The 11,754-nt window shown below is 39.0% G+C and overlaps 1 protein-coding gene across 1 annotated transcript; it reads right to left on the bottom strand.

Moving 5' to 3' along the window:
- Positions 1 to 267: 267 nt before the first annotated feature.
- On the bottom strand, positions 268 to 11,342 carry dnase1l1 (deoxyribonuclease I-like 1). The gene is made up of 9 exons (XM_042407914.1): positions 11,275 to 11,342; positions 7,028 to 7,221; positions 6,661 to 6,749; positions 6,417 to 6,506; positions 6,183 to 6,295; positions 5,968 to 6,080; positions 5,680 to 5,837; positions 584 to 680; positions 268 to 449 (listed from the first exon to the last, which is right to left on the bottom strand). Exons 2-9 carry the CDS (start codon positions 7,193 to 7,195, stop codon positions 336 to 338), a joined length of 942 nt encoding a protein of 313 aa, XP_042263848.1. The 5' UTR covers positions 7,196 to 7,221; positions 11,275 to 11,342; the 3' UTR covers positions 268 to 335.
- Positions 11,343 to 11,754: the final 412 nt, after the last annotated feature.

The raw sequence follows: 11,754 nt of genomic DNA, 5'->3' as shown, positions 1-11,754 counted from the left end.
GCAGTGTGGTGAATAAAGTGCGTCATTTATTTTGTCTGTTATTTTGCTGACCCTGAACCCAACATGAAGAGTCATGTTTGTGGTGTGTTATCAGTGATATTTGGACACCACATGTTGGCGTCCAACTCGCCAATATGTGAGTTGAACTCATCAGTTCATGAGGTAAGCTGTCCTAAGATTGTCCTCTGAGTGAGATGACAAAAATCCACATTTATTATGAAGCTACAGTGTTACTCTTTGGAAGACAAGACGGCTGAGGACAAACAAAGAAAAGGTAATTTCAGATAATGTTAAGGATGTACCACCACACACACATACACACACTGCATGTTGTCTCAGCTGCAGGTGAATGTAAAGGGGAGGAGGATGAGGAGAAGGCTGAAGGAGACTTTGGATGCAGTGTCCCTCAGAAGGACTTCCACTGGGTAATGGTCACTGACTTCCAGCGCCTGAGCAGAAACACCATGGAACAGTTTAACAAACCTCAACACACATCTATAGAACAGAATTTGTGTTTTTTGCACATTGCATTTACATGTTTACACCAACACGCACTCATACATAGATACACGCAGCTTGTTACCTGCTCCTCTGTGAGTCGGTATTCCACTTGGAAGTTAAATGATTTGGCTGAAGAAGGCACAACTGCGCTGGCAAACGTTTTCCCGTGCACGACAATCCTGTTGAAACACAATATGGACTCAATGAGTCACTGTTTCACTGCCCGTGTGTGATAAGTCATTAAATGATAGGTTCACAATTTTTGAAATCTGTTTTAAAATAACTGTCAGGTGTCCATATGAACACTGAAACAGGTTTTGCTTGCTGTAATTATTCCTCCTGTTCGTACTGACCATTAGAGGATCCCTTCCATATGTGTTTTGAATGTAAGTGATGGAGGCCAAAATCAACAATCCTTGTTTTGAGCAAAAATGTATTTAAAAGTTTATCTGAAGATAATATGGAATTCAGTTGTCTGAGTTAGTCAAATAAAGAGTATATCTTTGAGTTCAGATATTATAGTCAACCACTCAATGAGAATATGGGCCCAGTTTAAAAGATATTTTGGGCTGCAGAGAACCTCTATCCTCTCCCCCATTAAGTCAAACCACATGTTCACTCCCTCCTGCACAGACCCTGCATTTACGCTGTGATTTAATAAAGGGGTTAGAGCAATTCATAACGTATATATATGAGATACATTTGCATCTTTCTCCCAGTTATCCTAAATCTACAACTTACCTAGGACCCGCTTTTTCCATTATTTGCAGATCGGGAGCTTTACACAAAAGACATTTAATTCATTTCCAGATAAGCCCACAAATTTACATGTGGGTCATATCCTCTAACTGAAATCAGACCACAAAGGATTGATATCCCACATTTATGAACTTGTTAATAACATTGGCCTATACTCTACTGAACACTTCGGCACTCTGTCTTAGAAGGGATACATACTTCGTCCACGTCCACTAAACTTGGCTTACTTGGCACTTTATTCATCTTTAAATAAACCCACCTGTATTCAACAACTGGACAACCATTGGTGACTCTCTTTATTACTTTTATAATATTTTGCCATACTTTTTATTATTGGCAATGGCTCCCAAACCTGCTAAATTGAGTGTGAAAGCAGAAGCTGACGTTGTGTTAGCAAATCTGATTGAGTCAAGATACTGTCGGACCACAGGTCAGCTCTGTTCTCCAAGCTCAAAACATAATCTAACACTGAAACAGCAATCCCCATAATCCTTAATCTGTTGCAACAGTTTGGGGAGATCTTGGGTTATACATTAAATCTGCATAAAAGTGAGCTGTTGCCATTAAATCTGGACATCTACATCTCAACACTTGTTGTTACCCTTTAAAATAACTATAGACATACATCTCGGTATAAAAATATCCCCAAGACTGTCAGAATTATTCCAACTCAATTTCACTCCATTATTAAAAACATCCTAGTTTGAACATAGGTGCAAAGTTTTGTGAGTTTTTGTGCATCCTAAAGGCCTCAAACATGTGTTTGTCAAATGAAAATTGACAAATGAAATCCTGTTGGGTGAAAAAATTTGAAAAAATATGCATTATGTTGATAATGATGAGAGCAATGAACCCACTGAATTTCATGCACATCAAAGAAACTTTGTTCCAAAATGGCCCTGTGCTATAGAGCACACTGGCAACGCCCGAGCCCAATCACCACAGAAGTTTGCAATTTTCACCAGTTCTGACATGTGTGCCAATTTTCATGAGTTTTCGAGCATCCTAAGCCCTTCAAAAAAGCAATGGCGTGGAGGAATAATAATGGTAATTATATCTGCAAGCAGCGATGAACGAGCCCTTGCACCTCATGCGCGTCTCAGCTGTGTTATCGCTACTGTAGACCTATTTACACAGCTCCTAATTTTCCGGATGATCGCAAACTGTTTGAATGGGTAAAATATTATTTCTAGTGTGCAGTACATGGTGCAGGATATGAATTATTAGAAAATGTGTATACATTTGATGAACTATGTGTCATTTAGGCCTTAATCCCTGTTGCATGTGGGCAATACTACATAAGTGAAATATTAATACAGCAATACATTTACCAGGGGGCAACTGACATAGATATACATTCTCATGAATATTGGACATTGCATGTAGGAGATAACCATCACTTCCTGTGTCCACTATGTGGCACTAGAGAACACCCACTAATTATGCGTCATTTTACTGTATATCATGTGTAGACCACACCATGTAAATTTCATGTAAATCAGATGATGTTTGTTACATAAGACTGATTTCCTGTTGTCAGTAGGTGGCGCTGTGATTATGACTAAATATTGACATGTAGATGTGTTCAGGCCTGGACTCTAATAACACATGAGAAATCTGGGGTAGGTTGGACAATGTATAGTGGAGTTATGACAACGTCCTCTTTATTGCCCCAAACATGTTTTGGGTAAAATTCACCTGCATGCTACACCAAGGGCGTTCCATGAAATATAAAAAGCTTCACAATTTAGCATCGCAAGGGTCTTTAGATGGAACCTACCAAATTTGAAGTTGCACGGATTAAATCTCTAGGAGGAGTTCAATAAAATAGAACGCCCATCAATGGCTTCACTTTGCAAAAAAAATGCAAAGTAGATTCAAAATGTCGAACTTCCTGTTGGAATTAGGGTATGGCTCCAAGATGCTTTTTTTTGAGTCTGGAGATGGTACACCTGCCAACCAAATTTCATATACCTATGTCAAAATAAAAGGTGGGGGCTTTGACTCTGATATCAAGTTATGCCACTTCTGAGTTAGTGAGTTTTTAAGCACCACCTAAGAAATGCTAAAAGTAATTAGGGAGCGCTAACGAGCCAAATGCCATGCCCAAGCCCAGTTTTGGAACTAACTGAAGCATTTATTCGTTCGAACTTGTGTACAAAGTTTTGTTAGTTTTCATGCATCCTAAAGGCCTCAAACGTGTTGGTAAAATGAAAATTGATGCACAAAATCCAAAAAAGCTGACTTCATGTCGGCCGAATTTTTTTTTAAAGGTAAACATTATGTCGAGCATGATGAGCGCAATGAACCCACTGAATTTCATGGACATCAAAGAAACTTTGTTCCAAAATGGCCTTGTGTTTCGTGGTGCTATGGAGCCCGCTGGTGACACCTGAGCTCAATCATTGCAGAACATTGCAGTTTTCACCAGTTCAGTTAGTTTCAGTTAATAATAATGATAATAATAATAATAATAATAATAATAATAATAATAATCTTTACAAAAACAATAGGTTCCTCACACTTTCAGTGCCAGGGATCATTGTCATATGTGTCTCCATGATAGTCACCTGTATTGCACAAAAAAGCAATAAAAAATAAATAAATAAAATAAAACTATAGACAGCTACGCCTTCCTTGGAGTTACAGTAACAAAGAACTTTACAGACTTCTTTAAGCAAAACTGTAGAAAACTAATAATACAAACAATAATAATAATACAATGATACAAGATCTGGCTAATTGGACCCCTCTTTTCATCTCACTTACTCCAAATTTCCAATTTTATTCGTAATCAGATAATTTGCACTGTATATCATACTGGATACATCACATCTAGACAAAAAATGTCCTACCTGGATAAAGATGGCGACACATTCCTGTGGCTGTGCTTGCTTACCAGCTCTGACTGGCGCATCAGTGCTTTTACAATTGAATACGTTCAGTACTAATCCTGTAGTCAGTCACTTATTCAGAATCTACTCACATTTCAGAAAACATTTTAATTCACAGGGTATGTGCCTTTTAAGCCCAGTGGCATTCAGCCACCTCTTACCACCCTCACTACACGATACATCATTCAACGAGTGCCGTGGAAGGGACCTCGAATGCTTCAAGGACCTCTATAGAAAACAACAGTTGTCAAAGAAATTTACTATAACCAATTTTTTTTTTTTTTTTTAGATATTTACAGATTGGGCATTACATCAAGGGTGCTATCCCACAGTGTCCCAATAAACCTTTGAATACAATGATTGATGCCATCATGTCCTCTAACTCAACAAACAAGGGGCAATAAATTAGACTGCCCTTCCATGTCTAGAACTAGAACCACATGGGAACAAGACCTCCAAACAACAACTGATAACAGAATCTGATTTTAAAAAAATCAAAAAAAGATCTTTTTTGACATTCTTTGACAAATGCTTCACACAAATACAGGAATAAATAATGAAATCATCATGATTCAACCCCTGACACACACCGGGATATGGTTCTCAACACTCCGAGCCTGTACATACTGCTTCTGCTTGACCTCTCATTACAATGCGAATGCTTCTCATTCTTCAATTTAACTCTGCATTACCAAGTGCCTTGTATTAACTATGGTCTTTCATTATGTACACTTTGATATACAGGCATACTATGTTATACATTCCTCTATGAAGAAGAGCAAGTTTAACCTTACCGAGTGACAACAGGAGGTTGGGGATGTTCGCTGTGGGGTGGGAATGGTGTTCTTTTTACAAATTTATGTAAATTGTGAGACTTAATAAAAAGAACTGTCAAAGAATCCCTCGTTGTGTCTCAAGGGACAGTGTTTTCCTGTTCAGCTAAGTGGAAGGATTGTCACAAAAAGAGAGATTGTGACTAACTTTGAAAGATGTTGAAGCTTCATATAAGCTTCAAATAAACTTTTAAATAGATTTTTTCACAGAAAGAGGACTGTGGATTTTGGCACCCATCACTTACATTTAAATTGCAGGGCTCTCTTAATGGCCAGTATGAACAGGAGGAATGATTAAAGCAAGAAAAACATGAATGTTCATTTGGGCACCTGACTGTTGTTTTAAGACAGATTTGAAAAACTGTGAACCTGTCCTTCAAGATCTGCTTCACAGTTGTTACAAACATTGACTTTTACTGACAGTTGTATGTGTTTCTGTATCAAAAAATAAACATTTCCATGCCATTTTTCTCATTTAGAATACTGAGACATGTTAAAGGAAACGCCCGAACACACAATTTCAAACATTTCCACAACATAATAAAAGAGGAATCATTTACAGCCCATGTTGAGATAGATACAAATGCATCTTTTAAATAAACTGTGAACTTACTGTCTTTTTATCAACCAAGCTAACAAGCTGCTCAGATAAACTCTCTGGTGTGACCAGGCCTTAAGGAGTGTGAACTCACCTGTCGTAGGTGCAGGTGGTGGTCGATCGCACAGTGGTGTCAGTCTCTTCTGGAATGAGCCAAAAGAGGTTCTCCTCTGTTATCAGGCGCACATTCTTCCTGTTCTTCTTAGCGAGGTAGCTGCAGTCGGCATTGAAGTCCCCGAGAAGCATTACATTCTGTTCACACATGCACGCGACAGTACGGACGGTTAGTCTACAAAATCTTAATTGACTGCACTTTGACACTGTTATTTCAACTGCCCTACAGTTCTTATTACCATTAACATTCTGCAAAATGAGCTTTTACCTCAGTTTTCCACATTTTCCTCACATGTTGCAAAACGTCATACAGTGCATCAAGCTCCTTAGTGGCGTTGGTTGGAGTGGTGTGCTGAGGTATGAGGGTAAACTCCTTTATGGCTGAATATATAGATTTTGGTGGGAGGATGTAGAGTGAGGTTATTAAATGCATACATTTCACCATGCTTTTCATGATCTTAGATGGGAATCCTAAGAACTGACCTGTCTTTGGGGCTTTGAAGCGGACGACAAATGGCTCTCTGGAGAAAGCATCCACATCCCCCGGTAGATTATCAGGGTACTGATACTGGCCTGTGACTGTCACTGTATCACTCCTGCAACATTCAGAAAACACAGCACAACTTAAACACGCCCGCATATATTCAAGCTGTCTTATCATTTGGTGCATTACTGTAAGCTGAAAAGTGTCACGTTGAATGTAGGCAAAGATCTCACCTGTAAACAAACACATACTGCTCCTGGTATGTGTCAGACCTGCCCAGTCTCTCACTGGCCACAGCTTTATACTCATGTCGAATGTCGTAACTGAATATTGAAGAAACATTCAGAAAAGTGGATATTGCTGTGTTATTACTGCTGTTTGAACCAACTGACATCTCTGTTGCACTGTACTGGTGACTGTACGGTCAGCTGGGCTTATTGTGTGCGTGTGAGTGAGTGAGTGAGAGAGAGTAACCACCTGTTAAGGTTCGTAACCAGCTGTGGTAAAGCTTTTTGTTTGCTGTCTCTCACTTCCTGAAGCAAACACACATCACAGCGAGTGATGATCTGAAACAGATACCACAGCAATGAAACAGTTAATGGGGAGTCAAAGACAAGAGTGACAGAAGATTTCGATTTTTGCATGTGAGATAAAAGTGCCTGATTTTCTATTCATAAAAAACTGTTCACACAGACTACAGCCCAGCAAATGAAAAACTTACTGTGTACATTGCTTACTCCATACAGGGAAGAAGATACAGGGAATATGTTTAATATTGCTGAATGCTGTTGTTGGTCTGTTGACAGACAGAAGAACAAGAGGCATAGCTATGAGGATGTCTTACCCTGACAAGAGTTTTCATGACATCATCCTTCTTGGCCTTGGATTCCCCGAAGTTTTGGACGTTAAAGGCACAGATTCTAAAATCTGAACCCCCCTGTGCATCACACACACCAACAAGGAAGGAGAGGAGATGGAGGAGGAGGAGAAGGAGGAGGGGAGATGACCTCATGGCACAGAGCAGTAAGAGACAGTAACCTTGTGCACAAACATAAAAACACATAAGGTAGATCTGATTTGATTAAACATTTACAGTTTGGAATGTGTAGTCAGCAAATGTGTTGTCACTACTAGTATCTATAATGTGTACAATGATTGAAAATACTGTAGCTCATTGTGTGCAATTATGTGTCATTGCCTAATGGTTGACAAGCAAGAATAACTCTTATTCATGCTGTTAGAAATTAAGTTAATCATCATCCTACCTGGGTAATGGGTAGACATACTGTGAGTGGCAATGATTAGTCGATCAATGTGAATATTTTTTGGTTTCTTTAGTCCTCTATGATAATCCGCAAGCAAAGATATTCAGTTTACTGTTAGTTGGGACAAAACAAGACATTTGAGGACATCATCTTGGGCTGTGGGGAACAGTGATCAATGTTTTTCACCATTTTCTGATATTTTTATAGACCAAACAACTAATTGATTAATCGAGAAAATAATCAACAGATTAATCAATAATTACAGTAATTGTTAGTTGCAGCCCTAATTACCTAATCATTTAGGTCTAATGCTGGAAAATGATTTGTTTAGATTAAGGTTGTGATTAGGTAAGAGTATAGTGTGGCTAGGGTTAGAATTAGAAGCAACTTCATTTTTGAGTTTGTGAGTGATGGATGGACAAACTCAAAATGACCACAATATAATCCACTCACTCAAAATATGTCCTGATGCATGAGAGACAATGGCTCTGTGTGCCCAAACACTGTTATCTGATCAATGAAATAAAACTAGATTTGTGTTGTGTGTGTATAACTGTAAAGATTAGTTAAACCCATGCCCCATACCCTTTAGTTTCAGTCCTAGCTGCCCAATTGTATTATTCTCCTGTAGTCTCACAGGAAGTCAGCACTCACAGTGAAGCTTCCTGTTTTGCCAATGCTGATAGCATATGATTTTCCACCAGAATTAGTATTAATTAGAGTCAAGTCTGGAAGACTTGGGTAAAGTTTAGCTAAAAGCTGTTTTTGTTTTGCATTAAAGGAGCAGTTTTGAAAAACACATGGCAAATATTCACTTTCTTGTTGAGTAAGATGAGAAGATCAGTCCTTGGTTACTATACACTAAACTACACTAATACTTTTTTGTTTTAAAATGCATAACTTTTGTTACGTTTATGCCTAGCATCCACACTACTCCGGCGTTTTCAGACCCGTAAAATGGAGACTTTTGAAAGTGTTGCTGACCCCATTTTAGTTTGAAAACTCTGGGATTGCGTTTTAGTCTGGACGGGCAGAAACAGAGACTTTTGAAAATGATGACTGGATCTTATCAGTCACGGCAGGTCCTTGCCTGATTTGTCACGCCCCTATCATGTGACCTTTTTCTGGAAACAACATCAGCCTTGACTACCAGTGGTTAATTCAACATGGATAACGAATTACAGGCATTGCTGACCTTGTTGTCTATGCTAGCAGTTTTGCAGTTACATTATGCGTTTTATAATGCTACCACTGCCCACTGGAGGCAGGTTGTTATTCAAGCGATTTGTGACAACTCCCTTCTCCAGCAGTCATGTGATATGTGTTTTGAGGTGTGTTAGTGTGGACAGAGATTATTTTTTGAAACAATGCTAAAACAATTGTGTGGACAGAGATTGATTTCATTTTAAAATACTGTTTTAAAATGAAAACGTACTCTTGTGTCTGTTTGTGAAACGTGGTGCTAAAGCCAAGAGGCTATTAGCTTAGCTTAGCATAAAGACTGGAAACAGCTAACCTGACTCTGTGCAAAGTTTAAAAACACTACCAACATCTCTAAATAACACAATGTATCTTGATTTTGTTAACTTGTACATAAACAGAAATGTGAACACAATAAGTTATGGTTTTACAGGAAGCTACATGCTATCTGTTCAGCTCTGCTAACCACAATAGCTTCATATTTACAGAGAGTGGTATCAATCTTCTCAAACTCTAGGCAAGAAAGTGAATAAGTGTATTTCCCACAATGTCAAATTTTTCCTTTAAAGCCAACAAAGGTGAAAATAAATGTAGCTTTAAGAATAAAAACCTTTACTGGCCATTGAGTAATCAACACACACAGCTGTAAAGATCTCCTAAAAATGGTCGTATTCAGAATCAATCACCCAAGGTTTGTATAATGTGTTTCATTTTGATAGAATAAGGAATGATCAAGCATCAAGGAAACTTAGAATTGAAGAAAGATATTTTTTTTAAAAAGTATATAAATAATTTGAAAGTATAAAATTGTGCAATTCTGCAAATACACCTATATGTATATATATATCCCTGAACCAGGATGTGCAACAGACAACCATGCAGCGAAAGCTGACAGTTGTGGGCAGAATGTTAAGAGTTTATAGCCCGTATGGCTTGGGAGAGGAAACTCCTTCTCAACCTCTCAGTTCTTGCTTTGAGGGAGCAGATACATCTGCAGAAAGATAACCACTAGAACAGACTGTTATTGGGATGTTTTGGGTCTTTGATAATCCGGTCTGCTTTGGATCTACAGCGCCCGGTGTAGATGTCCTGGAGGGAGTGCAGAGTAGTACGAGTTATGTGCTCTGCACAACGTATCACCCTGTGCAACACCTTTTTGTTCTGAGAGGCGCAGTTACCAAACCAGGCTGTGATACAACAAGAGAGCACTGACTCAGTCGTATTAGTGTAGAAAGTTTTTTGCAGCACTGAGGAGATTTTGAATTTTCTCAGCCGCCTAAGATGGTACAGGCGTTGCCTTGCTTTCTTCACCAACATAGTGGTGTGCATGGACCAAGTCAGATCCACAGAGATGTGCACACCCAGATACTGATAACTGCTCACAGTCTCCACCTTAGTCCCACATATCTCAAGTAGTACATGCTGTGTCCTCTGCCTTTCCCTTCGCAAGTCCACCAACATCTCCTTTGTTTTGGAGACATTCAGGTCTAGATTGTTGTCTTCACACAACAATGTCAGCCCTTCCACCTCGCTCCAGTAGGCTGCCTCGTTGTTGTCCTTAATCAATACACCACCACTGTGTCATCAGTGAATTTCACTATGGTGTTGGAGCTGTGGGTGGCTGTACAATCATGTGTGTATAGGGAGAGGAGCAAAGGGCTAAGCACACAACTTTGAGGGGCACCAATGCTAAAGGTGTGCATGCTGTCATGTCACCTGTGCTCCGCCCGGTTTTAAAGGCATTAGTACACACCTTTAAGGCCCTGTCTATTGATTTGTCAACCCACGGTTTCTGGTACATAGATGTGCATTGGTCATAAAAACATCATTATTCCATTGCTTTAAACTTAATTACTTCAGTTACATTTTATTTATTAAGCCTTAGAATTACCTAAACACAACTGACATATTTTTAAAAAGCCCACTCACTGCTTCTGTTAGCCCCCTACAGAGATACACATCAGTTACAAGAGATTGTTTAATCAATAAAGCACATAAAGCCCTTTGTCTCAACCCTACATAACCTGGAAACAGAGATATGTGGCAGATCAGAGCAGGAACAGCTTCAGCTGCTGCTCTGCCCATTTTTAGGTCCTCCAGGGGTAAACCAAACATGATGTCAAAGTAAATATGGGGAAATGAAATTTGTTCAGCTGTGGGCCATACAGCTGCTAGTTACACTTTTGTTTTCCACCAGCAACTGCCACACATATAAGTAACTATTCACAGGATTAAATTCGTTAACCTTGCTTCCTGCATACTGTTCCTGTGAAGTGGAGGGCTAACGATTGTTACAAACCTGTTGAAATATAAATTCTGTCAGCATGGTTGACACAAAGAAAAACTGACACACTTTCTTGCTTGATCCCCTACTTTACAATGAACACAGAGTCACAACAGAACATATGTTTTCTTAGTACAGTGTGATCTCTCTTCACCTCTCTTCCACCACCTCTTTCCACCTCACCTCCACTTTCTTAATATATCCGTCACAAACACACACACACTCACACAGACACACACTGACATACAGACTTCTCAGGTTACAAAGTCACATTCCCCAGTGAGATGTTTTCCTTGACTCACTGTGGAAGAAGTAAGACAAAGTAAAACAACAGCAACTTACCAGCTTGTTGGTTCTTTGACTTGTGGGGTTGTTTTTGTTTCTTGCCGGCTTCTGTCTTGTGAAACCTGAAGCTGTCTTGTCCTATTTCCTGTGGGTGGGACTTCTTGGTCCACAAGAAGTCTAACTGGCTATAGCAGATACTGTGCTGGCAAGAGAGTTTATTCTAACAGCTGAATGAGTCGAAGATCAGTTTTTACTTTACTCGCTTTCCCTCTTTCATGCTAATCCAAATTTATTTGCACTTAAACAAACCCTCAAGGCTTCACTTATTGTGTGGCACTCATAACAAATATGTTCAGAGAAACAACTATCGTAGGTAGATAACAATTGATTATTGAGTGAATCAAGAGTGGTGATATCGACATTTGTGTGAAATGGCAGAAAATAAACTTTTATTACATTATACTTAATAAATTATAGTATACAAAGAGATTTTAATATTTCAAAAAACAGAAGGGACTGGAGCGCACTGATTAATTT

Source organism: Thunnus maccoyii, chromosome 4 (assembly GCF_910596095.1).
Source record: "Thunnus maccoyii chromosome 4, fThuMac1.1, whole genome shotgun sequence".
In the NCBI taxonomy this organism is placed as follows: Eukaryota; Metazoa; Chordata; class Actinopteri; order Scombriformes; family Scombridae; genus Thunnus; species Thunnus maccoyii.
This window is presented reverse-complemented; position numbering and strand designations above follow the sequence as displayed.

What these genes read in the sequence shown, in the direction of transcription:
- dnase1l1 (XM_042407914.1), bottom strand. Translation starts at nt 7,195, where the DNA reads ATGAGGTCATCTCCCCTCCTCCTTCTCCTCCTCCTCCATCTCCTCTCC. An exon ending in GGAAAATGTGGAAAACTGAG is followed by an intron (nt 5,838 to 5,967) that starts GTAAAAGCTCAT and finishes ATGTGTGAACAG; the next exon opens with AATGTAATGCTTCTCGGGGA. An exon ending in ACCGACTCACAGAGGAGCAG is followed by an intron (nt 450 to 583) that starts GTAACAAGCTGC and finishes GTTTCTGCTCAG; the next exon opens with GCGCTGGAAGTCAGTGACCA.